We start from the raw sequence: 23872 nt of genomic DNA, 5'->3' as shown, positions 1-23872 counted from the left end.
TCGGATATTACACTATTTAAAAGTTCTAGCAGAGAAAGTTCTAGAGTCGTAAGTTAAAAAAATTATACCTAAAAAAAGATAATGGAAAAAGTTAAGCTATTGGTTATGGGCCTAAGGAAAACAGAGGACTGTTTTCTAGGTACTTTATTATGATTTCTGTGATATGAAAAAGCCTTCAAAAGCCCTCTGTAAATGAAACCCGTTGTTGAATGTGGAATGTTCTGATAAGTGGATCTCATTTCATACATTTGAGAAAGTCATATTTTTTTTTGGCATGTATAAGCTCTACAGAAAATTACTATACAATAGTAAAGTTTGGATTATTTTTCCCCTATTGCATGTTATTTCTAAACACAAACAAAAAATTCTTGTTATTTTTCTAATATTTATGCCAGTCATGGAACTACTTAAAAGCTTCCTAATCAATTAAAAGACTGAGAATATTTCTAAGTCTTTTTAGATACTGTACTGTTTCATATCATAGTAGAAGACAATTTGATTATTGATCTTTAATAACAGTTTCTTTACCTGCCAGTTATAGATAAAAATAGGCAGCTTCTTAACGTGTCTGGTACCTATCATCTGGTATAAATTCTGGAAGAAAAAAAATCAATATATTTATCTTCTCAAGTTTACTACTCATTCTCTGTCTGTAGGAGGGAAAGAATATTCTTTTGAGACAGCCAGGTTTCATCTTGGCAGCCTTAGCCACTACAGAGCTCAGGAGGCCAGGGCATTTACCTGTATTTTCTTTGCCTCCTGTTTCCTCTAACATTTTTCTTTACCAACTCACTCCTGAGTAAAGGTAATAACTATAAAATTGAAAGCTCTATTTACCAATACTATTCCCAAGTTATTTCCTAAAGCTTATTTTCTTACTTTTCCTCTCTCTATCTTCTCTAAACTCTAGAGTCGGAGGTGTTAGATGGCTTACTGGGTGAGATGGATAGCTTTGAGGACACACTCATCATGCCAGCTGAGTCCAGTGGAACTCTTCTGCTGATGCCACGTGCACTGGATGCAGTAGAGAAATACGAGATAAATCCAGATAAAACACAAGAAAAGGGGGATGCTCCCTCTCAGCAGCCTAATGGAAGAAAGAATGGCATTTCACAGGAAGTCAAAACAAATAGCTGGACTGAAAACAGCCACTGTGCTCGAGTGGACGGCTCTTTACTCCAAAACACCAGTGAAGATACAGGAGATGGTAAAGATGGCTGTTTAAGAGGACATGAAAAAGAACTGGAGTCTCTTAGGAAGGCAGGAGATGTGCCTGATTATAGAACACACAAGTCCTTTGAGAATGAGAAGCCTGTGAAAGGTGTGCACTCTCCATCAAGCCAGTGGTCTCAACTGAACTTATCTGGTCTTGACGAAACTCACCTGGAGATGTCTGTATGTAGCTCTCCACCCTCTGACTTACATAGGGAGGGAAATTTAGAAGAAAAGTCATTATTAATGGCCAAGGATGATGCTGTGGAAACATCTTTACTGAGCTCTTCAGGCTTGATAAAAGCGCAAAAGCTGTCGAGTGTGGATTTGACAGAAAAATGCTGTGAAATGAAAAACACTGAAAGCAACCCAACATCAGAAATAACTCCAGTAAAATCTGTGTCACCGAGTGTTCAAGATCCAGAGTTAGTAAAAGGATGTGCAGCTGAGGTTTCCAAAATGAGCTTGTTAAACTGTAATTCTTTTTTAATTGAACATGCAAATGACACGGAGTGTTCTGTAGTTTACAATGACAAGTTTTCCACACATTTCAAAGCAGCTTCTAAATCTGTTGTAACTGATGTTCTGTCTCGCCCACTTGAGTGTAGTGCCAAATCTCCAGATAACTGTGATGACCTACATTTAATAAATAGTGAAAATACTCTTACCAAGTCTGGTTTTAAAAACCTGAAGATGTTACCCAGTCTGAGAAAGAGATCCAAGAAATTTATTTATAGACTAAATAATACTTCACTGAATCAAGAAATAAAAATACAAAAAGAAGTAACCTCAGAATTACCTATTCATACTGCATTGCCACATTTGGAATCTGATTCATACGAATTTAGAGGCTGTCTGGTGGCCAGTGATGTTGAGCAAGGTATATTATTAAGCTTTTCATCATTTGTGGAGGATTCATTATTTATTACGAGCCTTTCATGTAAATGTTTCAGATAAAATTATGTAAAATCTTGTGTTTGTGGAAAAGTAACTGGGCAGTTGGGAATCAACTGGGATTGGTCTGTTATGCAGTGATAAGGGTAGCATCATTTTCAAGTAATCTTGTGATAACTTTTTTCCTAACAGATTAGTTTCTGGAATAGAAACTTCCACCCTGAGCCATTATTGTAATTGACAAGCTTAGTTATCTTTGTCAATGGTGCTGTTACATCCATAATGTCAAGGGCCATTTTGTCTAAGTTTGTAACTTCTAAGTGATCATAAAGAATGTTAAAGTCATATAGTTATTTTTCTAGAATTAGGTACTTTAAGACTGTGCATCTGTTTCTTTCAAAAGCACAAAATATTTTAAAAAATAATATAATGAAGGCAAGCACATCCTATTTTTAGAAGCTGTTGTTCTTGCTAGAAGAATTCCTTTATATTGAGAATAGAAGTAGTTTAAATTTGAAACAAATCCTTATGTTGAGACGCAAGGAGTTGAAGCCCATCTTTTGAAATCTCATTACAACTGAAACTGCAGCCAAATCTCTTGTTTCTGGCTGTTAGAATATAATTAAGTTAAACAGACCTCCAGCCTTGTCAAGGCGTTTGCATTTGAAAACAAAAGTGATACTCTGGCTTCTGCTGTTAAGCTTGTGTAAAAATGATCTAATCAGCCAAAATTTTATGAAAATCTGAATCTGCATTTGTTTGAATAAATTTATTCAAATTTTTCTCTGTAATGTCTTGTCTTGTAGACCACTTTCTTCCTGCTGAGAGGAAGCATTTGGAATCAAATATGAGGACAAAGAACTTCAGCACTTCTCCTTTAAAAATGGATGTAATGGATAACTCATCTGATAATTCCTTCTGTGATAGGCTGAAACAACAAGACCTGAGAGACTTGGGGGAAAATGCAAGAGAAGATCAACCTGCTGCATCAATAAAATGTTTAGAAGTATCTAATACACTGGAAGAAGACACAAAAATTCCTTTAAATAATGAGATTGTTTCAAATATAAAACGTAAAGTTCTGACTTCAGCATGTTTAATGGCAAGAAAGCGTTCCAGATTTCTCCCTAAAAGTTGTGCTTTAGGGAAGGGTGAAGAAGATAAGGACATGAGTGCTAAGGTGAATGATGGAGCTGCTGTACCTCAGAGCCTGAAAGAACTTGAATCTTCTCACAGGGAGAAGGAAGTCTTGGTTGATATTCACGGTGACTCTACATCTGTGACAGACAGCAGTTCCCACAGTACATTGTGTCAGATCAACTTTGGCACAGCTGGAGTCAGTAGTGACTGTTGCAATAAATTATCACCCAATAAAAAGCATTCTACAGACCAGAGGTCAGGAGTTGACTGTAGGGAAGTACAAAGACCCTTGGGAATAAACTGCTCAGAAAATGACAGTACTGTATTAAAACAAGGGGAGAAAACAGATGCAGCTGCCTTTTCAGAGGACGTAGCCAACACTGAAGACCCAAAGCCAGCTGAAAACAGCAAAAGCCCTCAAGGAGCTGCATTCAGTAATGTAGCTGTAGACATTTCTGAAGAATTATTAGACTGTGCAGATAATAATTCTTTAAATGAAGTCATTTCTGCAGAAGATAAACAAGGAGCACCTATGTATTCCAGCAAAATGCCAAACAAGAACCTAAAGTGCAAAGGGGAATCATCAGTGACTCTTAATGCGTGCAGTTTGAATCTGGGCTTCAGTGGCTTTCAGACTGCTTCCAATAAGCAGATTAAATTCTCTGAAGCCAGTATAGCAAAAGGCAGAATGCTGTTCAAGGATATTGAAAATGAATGCTTTGAAACTTCTTCCATGGAAAGAGTCAGAAACTTTTCACATCAAGTTAAAAAGGAAAATATGTTATTCTCAGATTCAAAAAGCAAGCTGGGCAGTAATTTATCCAATTCTTCAGATTCACAGGCAAGTTTTCTTGAGCCCAGGCATACACAGTTTACTCCACATAAAGTTGGCTTGTGTAAAAGCTTTCCTAGAACTCCACAAGCCTTGCAAGAAGCAAATCAAACCTTGACAGCAAGCCAAGAAGCTGAAATTGCTGAACTTTCCAGTATCTTGGAAGAAACAGGTAGTCAGTTTGAATTTACACAGTTTAGAAAGCAAAGCAACACAGTACAAAGTCACAGCTTGCAACAATTAGGAACTGTAGAAACAAATGGAACAAAGGATGTAGAAAATATTTCTGAAAAAAGGAAAGATGTGGTAGTTTGTAGCACTTTCAAATCAGAAAATCAAGTAAAAAATGACAAGTATTGTACTCAGGAGGAAGACACAAATGAAGACACTGGATTGGTGAGAAATGAGAAAGAAAATGCAGTGTTGTTCCACGAAAATGATAAAAAGGTTACTTTTACTAACTTAGGCATAAATGAAAGTAGAAGATCTGATGAGAGCTTTCCCATAGCTAAACAGAACAGCTTTTCTAATTTCATTGGCTTTACTTCAGCCGGAGGTAAAAAAATAAATATTTCAAAAGCAGCTTTGAGTAGGTCTGCAGAGCTCTTCAGAGACTTGGATGATGATAACTATTTGTTCAAATCTTCTGAAACTGGTACTAGATGTCACAATTCAAATGGATCTATGTCTTCTAACAGTAATTTTTCCAGAAGCCTGACAAAAGAAAGCAAGGAAAAAACTGTTCATGTTTCAGATTTCAAAAGCAGTAATGCTGTTTCCTACACAGGTCCTGTTTCCTACCATACACACAATAAAAATGAGGAAAATACTAGTACAGCATTCAAGGAAAATGTGGAAAACAAGGCAAAAATATCAGCAAATAATACTGAAAATGTTAGCTTCAGTAGTACTAACAGTATCAGCAGCCTATTATCCACCAAAAATCATAAGCAGAATTATAAAACTTCCAAACAAATTTTAAATCAAGGAGATAATGAAGGCAATTTGCAAGACCACACCTTAGATGTAACATGTCTAGAAGATGCTATTATGACTCCAGAAGAACACAGTTCAAATACGTCATACGAAATGGAAAACCAGTCTCCTAAACAAAAAGGAGAAGACAGAAAGGAAGATGAATGTTTGTCACCAAAACTTCAGACTCCTGGTGGTGATAAATCCATTCCTGATGCAGCTTTGGATCATTCTCTGCCTTTGTTCAGCGTACCATGTGGAGAAGGAGATGTAAATGTTTTGGAGAGCTCTGATAAAGAAAAAACAAATTGTAAAAATATGACAGAAGACACCACTCATGATAAGGACCTGCCAGTGAATGAAAGCAGAATAAAAATAGGTTCTTGCCATCATTATCAAATACCTCTTGAACAAGAGGTAAACATGGGGGGAAATGAAGTGGAAGGGAGTTACCTGACTGGTTTTCATACTGCTAGTGGCAAGAAAATAGCAGTTGCTGATGGATTTTTGGCTAAAGCAGAACAGTTTTTTGCAGATGTTGACGTAGGAAAGGAACATAATGGCAATTTTGAGAATCTCAGCAAGAAAAGGAAATGTGGCAAGAAGTGTTTTAAAGACTGTGATTTATGTATTGAAAGCCCTGCTCAGTGTGACTCAGAAAAACTCAATTTTAATGAAAAGCTTATTGCTGAAGAGCTTGGAGATCAGTTTAATCAGGCAGTAGAGAGCAGTCCTATTAAACATGCTGCAGTTTTTGATCCTGCTAAAGCAGATGCATTTGTTGATCTAGGTGAAGCTTGTGAATGGAGTTTGGTAACTTCACATGCACATAAGCAAGCTGATGTCAGACCTGGAAAGTCAGAATTGGAATCCCTTAAAGGACAGAAGAGTGATGCTCTAAGTAGAACTCATTTGTCTGAAGATGGAAAATTCCTTGCAGAGAACAAGGTGGACTCCTCACCAAGAAAGAGGGATGATTCAGGAAACACAGATGATTTTCCTGTGCACTCTGCTGCATCTCTGCATTTCATAAAGGTACCATATGACCTTGAAGACAACTGTGTGCCTGGAGATATGAAAAATACTTTATTTGTTGAGGAGAGCAACAGTAAAGCTGATGAATCAGTCCTTCTAGATTCAAAAAGTAGCTGCTCTTACATGAATGGTGACAGTAAGGAATTTGGCTTAGAACATTTAAATGAACCTGCTGCTGATAAAAATCACTTCACAGACACCATACCCAATGCTTGCCAGAGCCAGTCACTCATCAGTCTTCTTGAAGAGGAAACAAATTTTAACAGGTCAGAAGAAACAACACTTAAGGTTGAAAAGCAAAGGGGTGATCTGAAAGAAACCGTGTTTAGCACAGCAAAAGGGAAAGCTGTGTCTGTTTCAGAAAGTGCATTAGCAAGTGTCAGACAAATGTTTCAAGACTGTGGTGAGGCTGTAAAATATGAACTTGAGCCTAACTCAGGGAGGAATCAAAGAGAAATTGCTAGAACTTCATCTGTAGTCCTTCATGCTGAGTGTCCTAATTCTGCTATTTTTTTTAATGCTGCAACAAGTGAAGAAGTTAATTCAGCCACATCCCAATTTATTGAAGTAAATGCAAGTACTGATGAAGATAGTCACCAAGAAAGAAGCACATCTGCAGATGCAAAGTCTGCTTCAAATTCTCAGAAGCAATCCTTTGAGCAGAATATTAAGCTTTTAGGGCACTTTGTTCCAAATAAGCAGATAAAGCCATCAGATGCTTCTACAAGCAATTTTGGATTTTTTAGTACAGCAAGTGGAAAGCCTGTACAGCTTTCAGAAGAGTCACTCAGGAAAGCTAGACAGCTCTTCTCTGAAATGGAAGGTAATCATTCACCACACGTACAAGAAGCATTTTTAGTTGAGGAAGATGTTGAAAAATCTAAAATGCACACTGAAGTACTTCCTAGGAAAATGCAGGTAGTGTCATCAAAAGGGGAAGAAAATACTAGCCCTGAATTGATTACAGATTCTGCTTTTGGCTTCAGCACTGCTAGTGGAAAGCATGTAAAAGTTTCTGAAGATGCTTATCAGAAAGCCAAGGCAATTTTTGAAGAATCTGATTACTTTTTGAGTAGTGGGCTTTGTACTACAGATCAACTTAGTTCAATTAAAGACAGTGGTCAACGTGTAAAATCTTTAACGGATAAGGTGGTCTCAGAATCCAAAACTGAAAAAAGCTGCAATCAAGACTCTGACATTAAAAGCATCTGCCCTCAGGAAATAAAGTATTTTCCAAGCACTCACCATGTCAAAATGCCTGAGCACACACCATACAATCAGAAAAACAAGCAGTTAGTATCATTTAAAAATAACTTTCAGCAAGAGAAAACTGAGTCTTCTGTAAAAGAGCGGCTGAATCTGTGGTCAAAACCAGAGTCTGAAGCAATTTCATGCAGTTCTACTGCTAAAGCAGAAATTGATTCTAATCTCCAAAGTCCAAAAAATTACTTGGAAGTAGAGGCTGTAGAAAGTGCAAAAGCTTTTATCGAAGACAGTTTTTCCAGTTCTGGAGTACAAATTAATGCTGCGCAGACCTTCAGTGGCAGACCAGATAAAAACTTCCAAAATAAGACCTTTGGGAAGAGGCACTTTGAAGAAAACAACTCACTTGGTAGGTGTTTTATCTTATGTATGTTCAACTCCATATTTCTGCACAGTGGATTGGGTTAGGCTTTTATAGGGTTTTTTGCATGTCATGTTGGTTTTTAGCTCACAGAAACATTCAAGTTCTTTCTCTAGGTGTCAGTGACAAAAACTCTTCTTGCTGCAGGGTGGTTCATCCACTCTTTCCAGGCTTAAATATGCACAGTAGAAGCTAAATTTGTGATCAGTAATTTTGAAGTTGTACAGGTTTCCTGTTTTAGCATAAACTTACAGAAGAAAGATGCTGCTCCTTTTCTCTCTGAGCGCTTTCTTCTTTTTTTTCCCCTCTGTACAAATCTAGTGTTTTTTCATTAAAAAATGAGTAGCAGTATTTTCGTTTTCACTTTTTTGTGCATTGTAGGTGAGGACAATGTTTTGCTTGTATCAAGATTGCTAGTCTGATATGAAAAATAGTTGTTGTTCTAAGAGCAGTTTCTTACTTCTGAAAGTGATCTGTCTAGGGCTGAAGTGTTGGTACTTGATGCTTGCACAGACGCATAGACCAGTTCAGGGAGATGGGCTGGCTGAAAATTCCTTGTGGAAGGGGAGATTGCAGCAGAGTCCCTGCCTGGCTGCACAGGTTCAGGTGCAAAGGTGAGGCAGGCTAGCACTGGAAAGTTTGGGTCGGTGGCAAAAGCCAGGGAAGGACTCTTACCAGTCCAGCTTGAAATAGCTGTGCCACAGCTGAACCCTGACCTTAGTTACAGCTTCTCTAAAAGATGAGTTACTCTTAGAAGTTTGGAGGGACTCTTGAGTTACTGAACAGTAACTCAAAGAGAGATGCAGGTGAAGTGCACTGTGAGAGCTGTGCTGCTGGAGTGCACTGGGATGCACTTTCTGAGGCAAACTGTATGTTTGGGAACTTGAGACTTACAGACTTCATTTTGGGTGGAAAATAATTACTGGTCACAAAAGTTTAATAACAGACTTCATTATATGGGGTTTTGTTGTCACTCTTGGTAACACAGTACGCAGTCATTCTGTACAGGAGAAGCTTCTGCAATTTGTGGTGAGATGGCTCTGTGTTTGAAAAGGCCATTTCTGATATGTGACCTGAAAACTTGCTAATTCACCTTGTTCTGACTTCAGTGTTTTATTTAGAAATTACAGTTATGTTGTCCCGATTGATAAGAAACAACTTGAAAGGAATATCACTTTTAAAACTCTGTGTTTTTATTCTAGGTGAACCTCCAATTAAGAGGCAGCTTCTGCTTGAATTTAACAGAACAAAGAACTCCCCCAGGTCTTTGAAAGCTTCAAAAAGCACCCCTGATGGTAATTTTAGTCATCTTGTATTCTAAGCAGTAATCCAGTGTCAGTTGTTATCTTGAGAATCCTTCAATTTCCAATAACCTAACACATAATAAGTTTGCTTAACTACTGCATTTATCAATGTAGTCATGGAAATTCAGGAAAGCTGCTGTGGTAATGTCTCTGCAGACTTGAAATCACATGATTAATGATTTCCCTTATTGCATAGACTGTAAATATATTCCTTCTGCAAGAACTCTGATTTAATTTCCAGTTCAGGAGGAATTTACCTGCTTTCTCAGAATCCTAAATCTCACAAATTCTAGTCTCAATAGGAAGAATGCATTTTAGTGGTTAATCTACACAATATATTTTATTATTTAACTTTGTGTAGATACTTACTGGCAATATAGTTACTATGTAATTACTTGTCATATAAAACTTCCTCTTTGCAGCCTAAGGACATAGCACAAATGGATTTAAATTCCAAGCAGATATAATTTAGTTACATATTCCAAGATAAGCATGTCCTTCAATAATGGAAGGAGGAGTTTGTGCAAATGTGCCTTTTTTAGTTGTAATGCCAAATAAAAGAATAAGAGTTGCTGAAAGAGCTCTAAATGGAACAGTGAGCCTACCTGGAGTTATTAGGATAAACATTTCCCTTTCAGGAGCCTAAAAATGTCTTGCTGGCTTATAGACACAAACTCTTGAGAGCTCAACATTGTGAGCACTTATCCCTTAGATCTCTCTGGGAAGATCTTTTAAAAAAAACATTTTTGGGGGCAAGAAAGAATAAAGCTGTTTAAATCCACTCTGAAGACTTTTCTATTAATTAATTATTTCTATTAATTTTCATTAATATAAATAAAGCATGTGCTGTAAATTTCTATCTATGTGTCATTTCAAACCTTGATTTTTTTTCTAATTATGTTACAGGCATTTTCAAAGACAGAAGAAAATTTATGTATCATGTGCCTTTAAAACCCATAACTTGTCAGCCTTTTGGGTGAGAAATTTTAGAGTTCTTGTTTGTAACTGTCTAAAAATATACAGTAATAATGTACTACCTAACTTTATAAAAGGCTAATCATTTTATGACAAAATGAATATTAAGTTACCATATAACACATGCTGCTGCAGTAGACCAGTGAGATGCTAAACAAACTGTACCCTATTACACTGTGTCTTTTCTCAATAGATAGAAGTTAAGTATTCTGGGCTGCAGTAGACCAGTGAGATGCTAAACAAACTGTACCCTATTACACTGTGTCTTTTCTCAATAGATAGAAGTATTCTGCTTTTTTAAATATCAAAGACTGATATTTTGTCTTTTTATTGATGCAGGATTGAAATTTGTATTGCTAAATTAAGAATACAAAACTCCTGCCAAAGATTTTTGTCATGAAGATGAAACCTGTATGTTTAAATGTTTTCATTTCTGTAGGTCAACTAAAGAGCGACAGGAAGTCAAGAATCCTACCCTTACGCTGCCAGATCAAGACTTCAGAGGATTCCAGTCTAAACCTGCCATTTTTCAGCACTGTGCTCTCAGGCACTCTTCAGACAGTGCTGCAGGGGTTTCCACTCCCTGTAAGGCCTCAGCAAAAGAGAGTGAAGAAACAAGAAGTTTGTACAAATCTGGCAAAGCTGCTAAAACTTTTATTCCGCCCTTCAAAACCAAGCTGACATTTTCTACATGTGAACAAGGCAGCAGCAGCAGATGTGACTCACCCATCAGCAAAAGTTTGACCAAAGAGATGGAACTAAATCAGATCAGACCTGAACAAAATACTGCTGACCCTCAAGATCAGCAGCCTTGTATCCAGCATGCAGCAGACACTGACCTAGAAAATGGCAATTTAGGTATTTTCAGATTTTACTCACTTAACTATTATGAATACTGTCAGAGTTGATTCTATTGGGGTTTTTGCATAATTTGCTGACTTTTTTTAAATAAAAAGAAGCTTTTTTTAAGGCTTTTTTTTTATTTTGGCAGGAAAATTAGGAAATTACTACTTTCCTAACATTTTATATTGCATCCTAAAAGTCCTGTTTATCTCCAAAGTTAATTGAGAAGAAAAAAAATATTTCACACAGTGTTAGAAACAAGATAACTTATGTTTCATTTGATATTAGATTTTTCTTATATACCTCATAGATAAAATAATCTAGGAACCTTAGATTAGCCTTGCTGTACTTAATTTGCGGTTACAGAATCTTATTTTCTTTCTGTCCTCTAATTAACATGTAGACTTAGCCATATAAATGGTTGATTGTGTCATTTTCAAAGAGGCAGACTTAGAATGCTCAACTGTTTGACTTAAGAAGGTGGGCTTATGCCTTCTGAGCTCTCCTGAATGCTCTGGTTCTTCTGGTTACTTCTATAATTTACAGTCAAATAATCTGGATTTTTTTCAGAAGGACTTGTGTGTATTTGAACAGGTGTATGAACATTGCCAGAATTAGATCCTGCAGTAACAGGCTAAAATTTCAGGATTATGGATTCTGTAGCCATCAACTAATTTCATTCGAGTTGGAGTTTTCTATGAAGACTGAGTTCAGTCTTCATATGAGAAAAGTATGTGGATGGAAGTTTAGTTCAGGGACTTATATGAAATTAATATGGATATGTAATTTGTTTTATATAGATATTCAAATGCCTTCAGTAAACACTGCTTTCCAAATGCATTAAACTTTTAATATTTAGACTTGCTGTTTCTAAAAATCTGCAAAGTGGCATAGAAAAAAATGCTGCTCTGAATCTGCTACAGTGTGACTGTGTATCTTTATTTGATAATGCTTTTAAAAGGTTTTGATGTTTTGGGGTTTGTTTTTTTTTATTTGCAGCTATGGCCAGGATGGTGACAAATCTCCGCTGTGCCAGAGATCTGCAGGAAATGAGAATTCAAAAGAAATGTAGGCAAAATATTCGTTCACAGCCAGGCACTCTTTATGTCATTAAAACATCTGCAAGCAGTAGAATCCCTCTGAAAACTGCAGTAGAAGAGAAATCTCCTAGCTTTTATTCTACAGAAGAGGTATATTGATATATTTTTATTTTCTGTCTCACATGTGTTTCTCAAGACTAGCAAATAAAAACTCAGTAGCTTTTGAATAGATACATTCTTCAGTTTTTAGGTAGCTGTTACACCAGTTGCTACATCTCAATAGCTTTTGAATAGATACATTCTTCAGTTTTTAGGTAAGTATTTACAGTAGCTGTTACACCAGTTGCTACAGTACTTAAGTAGCATATATCCAGTTTTTAAGACTATTCCAAATAATAAAGGTCATAAATCTCTAGTGTTATAATCAAACAGGAAAGTAGCATATATCCAGTTTTTAAGACTATTCCAAATAGTAAAGGTCATAAATCTCTAGTGTTACAATCAAACAGGAAAAAAATCCACCAATTAAAATGCAAATGAAGAGCTGGTTTAAAAGAACAGTTAAAATTTAAGCTTAGGTAAATCTATATGAAAATGCTCTTGCTTTTGGTACCGTGAAAGTACAAAACCTATTGAATTTTTTTAAACACTTTCAAAGTACACTGTGATGCTGTTCTGCTAAAACAGTTGTTGGGAATCCTCCATTCTCCATGGTTTACATATGAAATGGCAAGGTCAGACAAAAGCTGTCTCAACTTTAAAGAAATATTTCATGTGAATTTATGAGATTGGATAGTTAAACTCTCTTTTGAATTCTTACTGTATTATCATTATTTTGTCTTTTCCATCTGATTTTTTTCAGCTATACACATACGGTGTTTCAAAACAGTGCATGCAAGTTAACAGCACAAATGCAGAATCTTTCCAGTTTCTCATCAAAGACTTTTTCAGTAAGGAGTATTTGTTAGCTGGAAATGGAATGCAGCTTGCTGATGGAGGATGGCTAATACCTACAGATGAGGGAAAAGCTGGGAAAAAGGAGTTTTACAGGTACTGTTGCTTATGAACTTGGGACAGCTATGCTATTTATTAGATAGCTGTTCTCTTGTCTCCTAGAATAAATCCAACACAGTGGTATTTTAATGCCTCTGATTACTGTTTTTTTGCTATGCTTTTATAATATACCTCTGTTGCTATAAATAACAATATTACAGGATTGTAAATTTGCTATGTAGATTAGTTTTGCTAGTGATTGATTCTCACTGACCATTAAAGAAAACAAGTAAATTTGGAAAATTTCTAGAAATTCTTCAAAGGCATAAATAGTCTAATAGGGAAGTTAAAATTTGCAGTGGATTTCAGGTTACTTTATTAACAATTTATCTGCAGAGCCCTCTGTGACACTCCTGGTGTGGATCCCAACCTAATCACAGAGGCCTGGGTTTACAATCACTACAGATGGATTGTGTGGAAATTGGCAGCCATGGAAGTGTCTTTCCCACATGAATTTGCTAACAGATGTTTGACACCAGAAATGGTCCTGTTGCAGTTGAAATATAGGTATGTGTATCGCAATATATTGGGAACTGTAATTTGTGATACTGTGTGCTTTCTGGTTTGTCAATATCACAAAATAAGCACATCCCCCTTGCATTCACTACTTAGCAGAATGCTTGTATTGTTAAACTTACACACAGCAGTATTAAAAACATAGTGTGTGTTACCTGCAAAAATGTAGAAAACATTTGCTTTGCTACGGTGGTGCTTAATCATGTAGTTGAGTAACCAACAGTTTTTTACAATTGTGTTTGAAGAAAAACAATATGATGGATTTTGTTTGCTGTAACTAAGCACAAATTCTTTTTTGTAGGTATGATTTGGAAGTTGATAAAAGTAAACGATCAGCAATCAAAAAAATAATGGAAAGAGATGATGCAGCAGGTAAAACGCTTGTACTGTGTATTTCCAAAATCATATCGCTGAACACAGTTGTATCTCCTAGCAGTAGCAATAAGAACATGGAAAGTAAAAAAGCAGCAGCTTTAATTGAAGTTACTGATGGCTGGTATGGGATCAGAGCTCTTCTGGATCCACCTCTCAAAGCTTTCTTAGATAGAAGAAGGCTGGCTATTGGTCAGAAGATTATAGTGCATGGAGCAGAACTCGTTGGTCCTCAAAATGGATGTACACCACTGGAAGCCCCTGATTCCCTTATGTTAAAGGTAAATAAAATATTAGTCCAGCTTGATTGGATGTGACTGAGACATGTGATAAATGCTACTTATTTGAGCCACATTTTGGAAACTGAAAAAGTTATTGGGGCTTTGCAAACAGATGGAGCTTTGCTGGAGTTTAATAACCAGATTTGTAAGACATGATACAAGGGTGTTATTCAATATGATTGGAAGAGAAATTTGTAGTATAAAATTCTGCCAAGTTTTGCTATGTGTTTTGGCAGTTCCAGCTCCTTACTTTGGTTAAACACAAAGTTGCAAAATGTTTATCTATCTTGGACAATATGGAAGTTGGAGGAAGAATGCAGGGGTTGGGGGGATAACCAAGTCGTGAGAGGGTGAACTGGTGGAGAAGGGCCTTGGCTCATCTGAGGTTAGATAAAGAGCTTTAACTTCAAAGAGGGTGAAGTTTCAGCATAGTACTGAAATTGCTCCTCTGGTACAAAGCAATGGTTTGTCTCATAGATTCTCATTTCCCAGAGAATTTGAACTTTTCAGGTTTTTAGATTTTGTTGAAAATACATTCTTCAATGTGAAAGGAATTAAAATGTGATCTGCTCAGGTGTAAAAGTGATATATTCTTAGTGAGGTCAGTGTGAAAATAGATATGTAGATATTCCTGTAAATAAAATAAGTTTGCTATAACTTTGACTTAGCAGTGACAGTTTCTCATTCACCTTTTCCCTTGCTCAGATCTCAGCAAACAGCACTCGCCGTGTGCGATGGCACACAAAACTAGGATTTCATCGGGATCCCAGACCTTTCCCTGTGCCCTTGTCATCGCTTTACAGTGAGGGCGGTGCAGTGGGGTGCATTGATGTGGTTATTCAAAGAACTTACCCTGTTCAGGTATGGTGTAAGTATTTTATTGATCTAACAGGATTCTAGGAGATCTCAAGTCTATTAATTAATTACTATATCATTCCTCAAATCAGACACAATATAGAAAGCTAATTTTTTTTTTTAATATACTGTTATGTGTAAAATAATGAGGAGTGGTTCTTGCATTGTGCATGTATTTAGTATTTCAGGACTGGAGTCTCCTGCTATAAGAAGAATTTGATTTTGTGTTCAGTATCTTTTGGTTGGCTTTGCTTTGAGCCTCAAAAAGCCAGAAATAATTTAATTTCAGTTCTGTACTCTAAAAAATACTGCACTTGTTTTATTATAAGCATATTAACAAAAAGTTACATATTTCTAAGCATTTGTAGGATTACTTTCTCTTACATGTAGCTGATTGTATTGTGTTTACTGAAAATACAGTGTGTAATTATGGTGTAAATTAGATTTAAGATCTTTTAAATACCACTTGATATCCAGACATTTTAAATAATGCAATCAAACTTCACTGCAACTACTTTGTTTTATAACACTACCAGACACAAAAAACCCCAATATTTCTGTTAATAATCAATCTTTTTAATGTAACCAGTTGAACCAGGATACAACTTATATATTTTACTAGCTTTCCTCAGAGCAGGTTATACTTGGCATGTATATCTGGGATTCTTCTTTCGTTGCCTGCTTTCTAAGGTATTATTTTATTATTGGGGGATGTAGAATGAATTCTGCAAAAGTACTAGCAACATTTGGTTTGGATCATTACTTTGCTCTTTAGATCATAACTTTAATGGAGGAAATTGCAGCACTTAATGTGTGAGCTGCCTGGTAGAAACAAACCTTTATTTAGATCTCAGAAAAGGGATTGTAATCTGTAACTGCATCACAGTAAATGGTTTCCAGGCTGGGGAGGAAAGTGCTTCTTCTCATCTGGCTATGTCAAGAGATTGATGTACTTTTTTCTTTTTTAAACACTGAGACTCTTGCTCAAACATACCAAAATTATAGGAAGTTTTGGATGTCTGTCTCCTTTTACCTCAAGAGTCAAGGAGTGTAGGAATCACAGTAGCCTTAAAGTGTCAAACTGTGAGTAATACAGGAAATACATGGTATGCAATTAATGAGGTAGGCAGAGCCTCTTTCAACAATTCACTGCCTCATAAGTATTGGTCCTGCAACCTCTCCTTATCTTGCTTTCACTATACACTCCTGCTGCTTCTCTGTTCTAAACCTGGAGCTCACCTGGTCCTGTTACTTAGGTAACTTAATTCATTAAACTAGGAAGAAGTAATTAATAATAATATCAAGAACACACAATGAACTGCTGTCTATTGAATTACCAAACTGATACAGTCTGCTGAGGTCAGACATGTGCTAGAGGCAGTGCAGGGGAGAAGACAGAACTGTGCAGAAAATGACAATGGAAGGAAAGGGACCACTTGCTCACTGGTCTCTTCAAATCAGGCAAGCCCGTACTGGCAGAGTTGTGGACGAGGCTCTAGTCCTATAGAACCATCTCAGCAGAAAAGCTTTAGGAGCATCTGAAGAATTACATTGTAGTTCTTTTACAGCATCTAACCCAGGGCGTTAAAACAGACTGTACAGCTGATGTGGAAAGACAAATTGAGTAGAATGCAGTCTGGTGTATTTTTTAGCATTGAGTTTGATGGTTTGTATCTTAATGTATCTACCAGTGAGATCCATTAATCATTTAAATTACAGCATTGATGCCCACTACTTGAAGCTATGTTTTCTTCAGCTGTTAAATCATCTGGTTTTGGATACTTCTCCATTCTGCTTGGTTTTGACAAGTTACTAACCAGTGGTGTGGGGTCTTGCCTTTTATCTGTTATACTGGAAGAACTTAAGGTCTGCTGCCTGTTCATTTTTAAAGCATTTTTTGCTTAACAGTGAGTATGAAAGAGAAACTAGATATGTTTAAAATAATTTCTTAAAAGTCTGGGTTTAGTTTTAATCTTTTTATTTCAGTGGATGGAAAAGACATCAGCTGGTTCCTACGTTTTTCGTAATAGCCGAGCTGAAGAAAGGGAAGCTGCCAAGCATGCAGAGGAGCAGCAAAAGAAACTGGAAACTCTGTTTGCAAAAATCCAAGCAGAATATGAAAAGCATGAAGGTAAAGGTTTCATTCTTTCAGAACATCTATAAAGAATAGGAAAACATTTTGGTGTTTTCAGAAAAGTCAAAAGAAATTGTCAAAAATCTTCTCTGGTGATAGAGTAGCAGAGATGGGATTGAGTTGTTTGTTGTTGGTTTTGTTTTGTTTTGTTTCAGGTTTTTGCTTCCTGTGTGTCAAGACCTTTTGGTAAAAAATGGTTATTTGCATAGCTTTGCAGCTATCTAGGAAACACCTTTTGAACATATTCATAGGCAGGCCACTAAAAAATTATCCTTGAGATGTTTCTCAGGGAAAGGCTACAAAGTTGTAGAATTCATAATTTCATTCCCTTCAGGGACGTGACACTGTAAGATTTCACCCAGCGCTGGGCACTGCTAGGATGTATCTCAGTAGACCTGGATACCAAGATTGAGCATCTTTCCTCATGGATAATTGCATGACTGTGCAGATACTGAGGTCAGTGGAGCTGCTCAGTGGGACAGGGACTGTGGTGACACAGGCCATGGAGAATGCTGAGTTACTGAATGCCCTTGGTTGGCAATCCCAGGCCACGGAGACCAAGGGAAATTCTGAATTAAGGAAGACATACCCTTGGGGGAAGAAGATCAAGTTAGACCAACTGGACATATCTAAGTCCATAGCTGATGATGGAATTAACTCAGAAGTGCTGAAGGAGCCGACGGGTGTCTGTAGGACTGCTTTTGATCCTGTTTGAATGATCATTAGTTCATTGGTAGAGGTGCCTGGAGATTGGAAGAAATGTGTCTGCTGTATTCAGAAAAGATAGGAAGGAGCACCCAGAAAACTACAGGCCAGTCAACCTTACCCTGATCCCTGAGAAGGCCATGGGACAAATAATCCTGGAAGCTGTTAACAGGCACAAAAGGGACAAAAATGTGATTTGGAATATTCAGCAAAGATTCACTCAGGGGAAGTCATGTTTGACCAACCTGACAACGTTCTGTGAGGAAATCACTGTACATTGTCTACCTGGACTTCAGAAAGGTTTTTGGCACTGTGTCCCTTAGGATCTACAGAGAGAAGCTGATGGGCTGGATGAGCAGGCAGGCAGGTGGATTGAAAACTGTCTGAACAGTAGGGCCCAGAGGGTGCTGATCAGTGGCACAAAGTCTGTTTGGAGGCCGGTAACTCCTGGTGTATGCCAGGGATGAGTACTGGGTCTAGTCCTGTTTTAACAAATTCATTTATGATCTGGAGAATGAGGCAATTTACTTACAGCAGGTTTGATATTGAAAATTAGGACAAGTGATGGATACACTAGAGGATTATACTGCCATCCAGAGGGATTTTGGCAGCTTTGGAGAAATGGGCTGACAAGAACCTCATGAAGTTCAACAAAGCAAGTGGCAAATCTGCACCTTGGGGAGGAGCAGTGCTATGCACCAGAACATGCTGGGGGCCACCCATTAGGAAAGCAGCTTGGGGGAAAGAGCCCTGGGGGTCCTGGTCGAGGAGTTGAGGATTGTTGCCAGAAGGTATAAGAAGGTGATCCTTCCCTTCTGTTTAGCACTGGTAAGGCCACATGTGGAATGCCATGTCCAGTTCTGGGCTCCTCGCCACAAAAGAGACATGGACACACTGGAGATACTACACCAAAGGGCCATGAATGTGTTTAAGGAATCAGAACATCTGACATAGGAAAAGCTGAGAGAGATGGGACCATTGAACTTGGAGAAGGCTCAGGGATATCTGATCAATGTACTTAAATACCTGAAAGGACAGTGCAGAGAAGATGGAGCTAGGCTTGTGTCAGTGGTGTCCAGTGACAGGTCCAGAGCCAAATGGGCACAAACTGGAACACAGGAAGTTCCCTCTAGACATCAGGAAACTTTTCACTATGATGGTTGACTGACAGTGTTGCCTGGAGAGGCTGTGAAATCTCCGTCCTTGGTGATAATAAAGAGCTCACTGGACATGGTCTTGGTCAGCCTTCTGTAGGGTGCCCCTGCTGGAGCAGGGGGATTGGACCAGATGATCTCCAGAAGTCCCTTCCACTTCAATATATCCTAATTCTGTAGTGGCTGACACTGTCCACCTCTGCCAGTGATTTCTAACAGTAGTTCTAGCATGGAATTCTTAGTTGAAATCAGAGATGGCCTTGTAGTTCTTAACATCACTGCTATGACACCTCGTGTGTTGTTTTATGTTTGGTAAATTTGTGTACACAGGAGTCTGCTGTACTGAGGGAATTCATTGAAATTCTGGCAGCAAAGTGACTTACATAAGGAGAGGGCAATAGTTTAATGTAAGTTAACTTGGCATTTAGCTGATGTCCTGAGGAGGTTTTGTGTGTAGGCCTGTGCTGTCCCACATCTTGGTGTCTCTAAGACTTTTCTGCTGCATGAGAGGAAGAGCAAGTGATGGACATAAAGAAAATGTAGTCAAGTATCTGTGAAGGTTCTTGGCAGCTCATCAAATCTCCCACCCTCTCCTAAGTGACACTAGCCAGTGATTCTAGTTACTAGCCTCCTAGCCACTGATACTGGCTACCCCCAAGTTTGTGTAATATTCTATCTGTGGTGTATTTTAATGAATAACCTTTTTTTTTCTGCTTCCTCTCCTAAGTGACACTAGCCAGTGATTCTAGTTACTAGCCTCCTAGCCACCGATACTGGCTACCCCCAAGTTTGTAATATTCTATCTATGGTGTATTTTAATGAATAACATTTTTTTTTCTGCTCATATTTTCTGGATATGTATATATATGCACACACAAACACACACACATCTATTCCTATACATTGTTTTGTGTTTTTATTCTGGCAAGGCCTAAGTACTACTGTGCTTCTTACATAATTATTTCTTCCTTCATTTTAAAGTGTATTGGTTGTACTCCACATAAAGGCTTTTTCTCAACAGAGAGAACCAGTAGAAGAACACCAAGATCACGGATCATCACAAGACAGCAAATCCATAATTTGCAAGATGGTGCAGAACTTTATGAAGCAATTCAGAATGCATCTGATCCTGGTTATATGGAGGTAACTGTAGTTACTACTGGGTTAATTTTGAAAAGCTTTTGGAGTAAATGAAAATTTAATAATTCCTGCTGAAATTGGCCATTAAATTACTCTTCTGTTTTGTTGCCTTCTGATATTTTCTACAGCATGCTTATTGCTAAATAAATTAATATTAAAATCTTTGAAAAAACTTAATGAAAGCTTGTTGTAATTGATTAATATGATCTTGGATGGCAATTTTCATTTGGTATAAAAATTCAGGATATAGCACAATTAAAAGTTAATGCTACTTTTATTACTTTGCTTTGTCTTGCTTATATGAAAACCTAATGCATCTCATCAATCTGGAGTTTCATACATATACTCTTGCATGCTGTTCACTGAATTGTTTGGATAATTATGTTGTCTTCGTTGTCTTCGTTCTCTGTTCCAGTTAAATCACAACTTTTAAGTGTTTATGCCTTTACTAATAAAGATACAGGTGATTAGTCCTTGCTGGTTATTAAAAAATTAAATACATGCCTTGCCTTTTGCAAGTGAGGATCCTTGTCTGTCATATTTGATGAAATGGTATCTGTGTCTCTGGAGGGTGCATGTACAGAAATCTGGGTCTTGAAGACTTGGTCAGTAAAGTGATGGGTTTGATGCATTTTAGTGTAAATCACTGTGTCAGCTCAGAGAAAGCAGCCTGAGAAGAAGTACAACTCTTTCCTTTATTCTTCCTAATATGTCTTCATATTAAAGAGGCAAGCCTGCCTGTTATATTAAATATTCACCTTACTTACACACTCTCAAGCAGACTTCTCACTAATTGTCAGGTAAGAACAGTGTGTAGTGTAATCTCTACACAGACCAGAGAGCACCAGCTGAGTACCAGCAGTACCACTGCTGCCTCCTGTTGTTTCAATATACCTCATTTCAAGTCCTAGTAGTGCATGGGCTGGAAATAAATTGCTTCTAACAGATGAACACTCAAGAAAGAGGCTATCTAAAAATCTTGTGGTTTTTTGATTAATAGAAAAGATACTGAGTTCATCTTCTGTTGGTTGCAGGGATATCTCAGTGATGACCAATTAAAAGCCTTGAAGGCTTACAGGCAGCTGATGAATGACAGAAAACAAACTCAGATGCAGGAACAATTCAAGAAGGCTTTAGAGTCACAGGAAGAAAATGGTTGTTACAAAAGGGACGTGTCTGCCGTATGGAGATTATATGTGGTAGACTACAGAAAGCAAGAAAAACGTAAAGGTCAGTGCTTTAAACATTATAAATAACTTTTAACAAAATGTGGTAACTGGCCAGCATAGGTAGATTTGAAGAGTTTCCCAACAGTACTTTAGCTTACATGTTAATATTTCCAGTTTGATTCTTAGTTTAAGGCTTTTGGATAGGAGGGAGGGTTGTAGATTTATTTTGTTTAAAAGCCTTCAAAGTATTACTGAGCAGGTAACTGAGCTCCCTGTGCTGTTGTCAGGAGCGGTTCTCAGTATCTGGCGCCCGCTGCCCGATGTGTGTTCCTTGCTGAAGGAAGGCGCTCGCTACAGGATCTTCCAGCTCTCAGCGTCCCAGTCCAGGGGCAGGGCAGACGCCACCAACCACTTAACAGCCACCAAGAAAACTCAGTATCTGCAGCTGCCAGTGAGTGCTTTAAGTGCATAAAGGTGCATCATTAAAATGTGTCTCACTCTGTAAGTATGGTAAATACTGAAGTTTTGTGTTTCATCAGGTATCACAGGAGATGCTGGTACAGGTTTTCTTTCCAAGAAAGGCTCTAGAATTCACCAGTTTGTTGGATCCTTCTTTTCAGCCACCATGTGCTGAAGTGGATTTAGTCGGAGTTGTAATTTCTGTTAGCAGAGCAGGTACGTTGTGGACCACATTCACATCCTCCCATTGAATAAGCACTGAATTCTTTATTTCAAAAGTCAGAGTTGTCTTGGTGTTGTACCTGTATCTCAGGCCTGTGAAAACCTCCTAATACAGACCATCACAGTGACATGCTGGCAGATGAATCTATACTTCTGAAGAAAAACTGTTTCTGCTTATTAGCTCAGGAAGTTAGTAAGGAAGGATCTAAGCTCAAAAGCAGATTATATTTAAATATTTATACATATATGTATTTTTTCCATAAATAATGGCCCTAAGTTCTCACATCTGTGTTCAGCATCTGCAGAAACACCATCATGCATGTACATGAACTCTCTCTTTGGTGTATAGTGTCATGGAATGAGTGGAATTCAGGCACTCATTGATGGATAGGGAGAGGTGGATAATCTGGGAAAAAAGGAAAAGTTCCATAGGAGCATTGTTTTAAAGACACAGACTTTGAGTTGTTTTCTGTAATCAGTGGAATATGAAAGTATGAGATACCTGTCACCATGCAGGTGGGCTGTCCCATAGCTCTTTCAAGATGTGTGTGACTTTTTTGTAGTAGATCCAAATCACTTAAAGAGATGTAAAGGTTTAATTCAGCCTTTTTTCCTGCTTTTAGGTTTCACTACTGTGGTATACTTGTCTGATGAAAGCTATAATTTAGTGGCAGTAAAGATCTGGACAGATCTCAGACACTTGGCTATTGAAGATGTAGTTGTCCGCTGCTCCCTCATTTCTGCAAGCAACCTTCAGTGGCAGTCTGAATTCAGATCAGAAATTCCCGTGCTGTTGGCTGGAGATCTTTCTTTATTCTCAGCCAGTCCAAAGGAATGCTATCTTCAAGAGAAGGTTAATGAGCTGAGAAGTGTGATGGAGGTAAACCTGTAGAAGTGTCCTTTGATGGTTACTTTTAGTTACTGCTGTGTTACATCCTTCACCAAAAAGTCTGTTAGTACTGATAAACTTTTAAAACAAGTAATGCATATAAATGCTGAATTTGAGGGAAATTTTCTGGGAGATGGAGTAAGATGTTAATGCAGTTTTCCTGGGGGCTTGAATGTCTTGATTTTTTTTTTTTAATTATTTTCCAACTCATCCAGCATTGTCTTTAGGATGTGCCACACAATCTCTGAGTGGCAAAAGATCTTGTACCTGTCAATAGGGAATCTGCCATGGACAGAAGGTGCAGGAATTTTCTGTGTTGTTGGTTTGATACAAAATAAAATTCCAGTGGGATAATGATGAAAAAAGAAAGTCTTAAATGTAGTGTATATAGTCCTTACATAGTTTGAAAGCCAACTATTCTGCATTGCAAACTGTTCTCCCTTACAGAATGTGGCCTCCTTTTGCTCTGATGCAGAAAGTAAATTGATGAATTTGCTACGAAGAAATCGCTTGCTTACACCCGGTTTAACTAAAAGATGTGGCCTGGAAAGCCCCTCTCCTTCCTGCAGCCATGCAGAGGATAGAAGTTTGGTAAGCTTCTGGTAATTAATGCTGTCTTTATACTGGCACTACATGCAGTAAGGATTTAACCAAGTGTTATACCTGTGGTGAATGGTCTCACTTCTGTGTCCATTTCATCCAATCTTCTCAGGGCAATGCAAGCTGATTAGAAGCTTTATCTCTGTGTGTGTGAGTTTAGGATTATTCCCCAGAGGAGCCATGAGATGGATTATACTTCCTCCAAACACTATAGGAAAACTTCCCCTTGTGGCCTGTGTTTCCACAAGGTACTTTAAGTATTTTGCATTTGATGTGAGTAAAATGAATCATCTTTCTTTATAGATGATTTAGGGGGCTTCTTTGGTCCCACTGTGAAGATTATCCAATGTGAATGTCACAGAAGGGAAAAATCTCAATCTGTACATTTTTATTTCAAGGCATTCCGCAGTTCCCACCTTTGTTGAGAGGATTTATTTCCTGGACTTTTT

At 37.7% G+C, this 23872-nt stretch overlaps 1 protein-coding gene across 1 annotated transcript in view; it reads left to right on the top strand.

Moving 5' to 3' along the window:
* Positions 1 to 23735, top strand: part of BRCA2 (BRCA2 DNA repair associated) — a 33476-nt gene extending 9741 nt beyond the window's left edge. The window contains exons 10-27 of the mRNA XM_039718692.1: positions 911 to 2092; positions 2913 to 7700; positions 8915 to 9007; positions 9923 to 9992; positions 10431 to 10849; positions 11834 to 12024; positions 12737 to 12924; positions 13264 to 13434; positions 13745 to 14096; positions 14802 to 14957; positions 16938 to 17082; positions 19966 to 20087; positions 21119 to 21314; positions 21541 to 21704; positions 21793 to 21928; positions 22558 to 22814; positions 23271 to 23414; positions 23727 to 23735. Coding sequence (XP_039574626.1) covers positions 911 to 2092; positions 2913 to 7700; positions 8915 to 9007; positions 9923 to 9992; positions 10431 to 10849; positions 11834 to 12024; positions 12737 to 12924; positions 13264 to 13434; positions 13745 to 14096; positions 14802 to 14957; positions 16938 to 17082; positions 19966 to 20087; positions 21119 to 21314; positions 21541 to 21704; positions 21793 to 21928; positions 22558 to 22814; positions 23271 to 23414; positions 23727 to 23735 — 8783 coding nt within the window. The remainder of the gene's footprint in view (positions 1 to 910; positions 2093 to 2912; positions 7701 to 8914; positions 9008 to 9922; positions 9993 to 10430; positions 10850 to 11833; positions 12025 to 12736; positions 12925 to 13263; positions 13435 to 13744; positions 14097 to 14801; positions 14958 to 16937; positions 17083 to 19965; positions 20088 to 21118; positions 21315 to 21540; positions 21705 to 21792; positions 21929 to 22557; positions 22815 to 23270; positions 23415 to 23726) is intronic.
* The last annotated feature ends 137 nt before the right edge of the window (positions 23736 to 23872 follow it).

Source organism: Passer montanus, unplaced genomic scaffold (assembly GCF_014805655.1).
Source record: "Passer montanus isolate IOZ18808 unplaced genomic scaffold, ASM1480565v1 scaffold4, whole genome shotgun sequence".
In the NCBI taxonomy this organism is placed as follows: domain Eukaryota; kingdom Metazoa; phylum Chordata; class Aves; order Passeriformes; family Passeridae; genus Passer; species Passer montanus.
The sequence above is the reverse complement of the archived record's forward strand: the minus strand, read 5'-3'. Positions and strand labels throughout refer to the sequence as shown.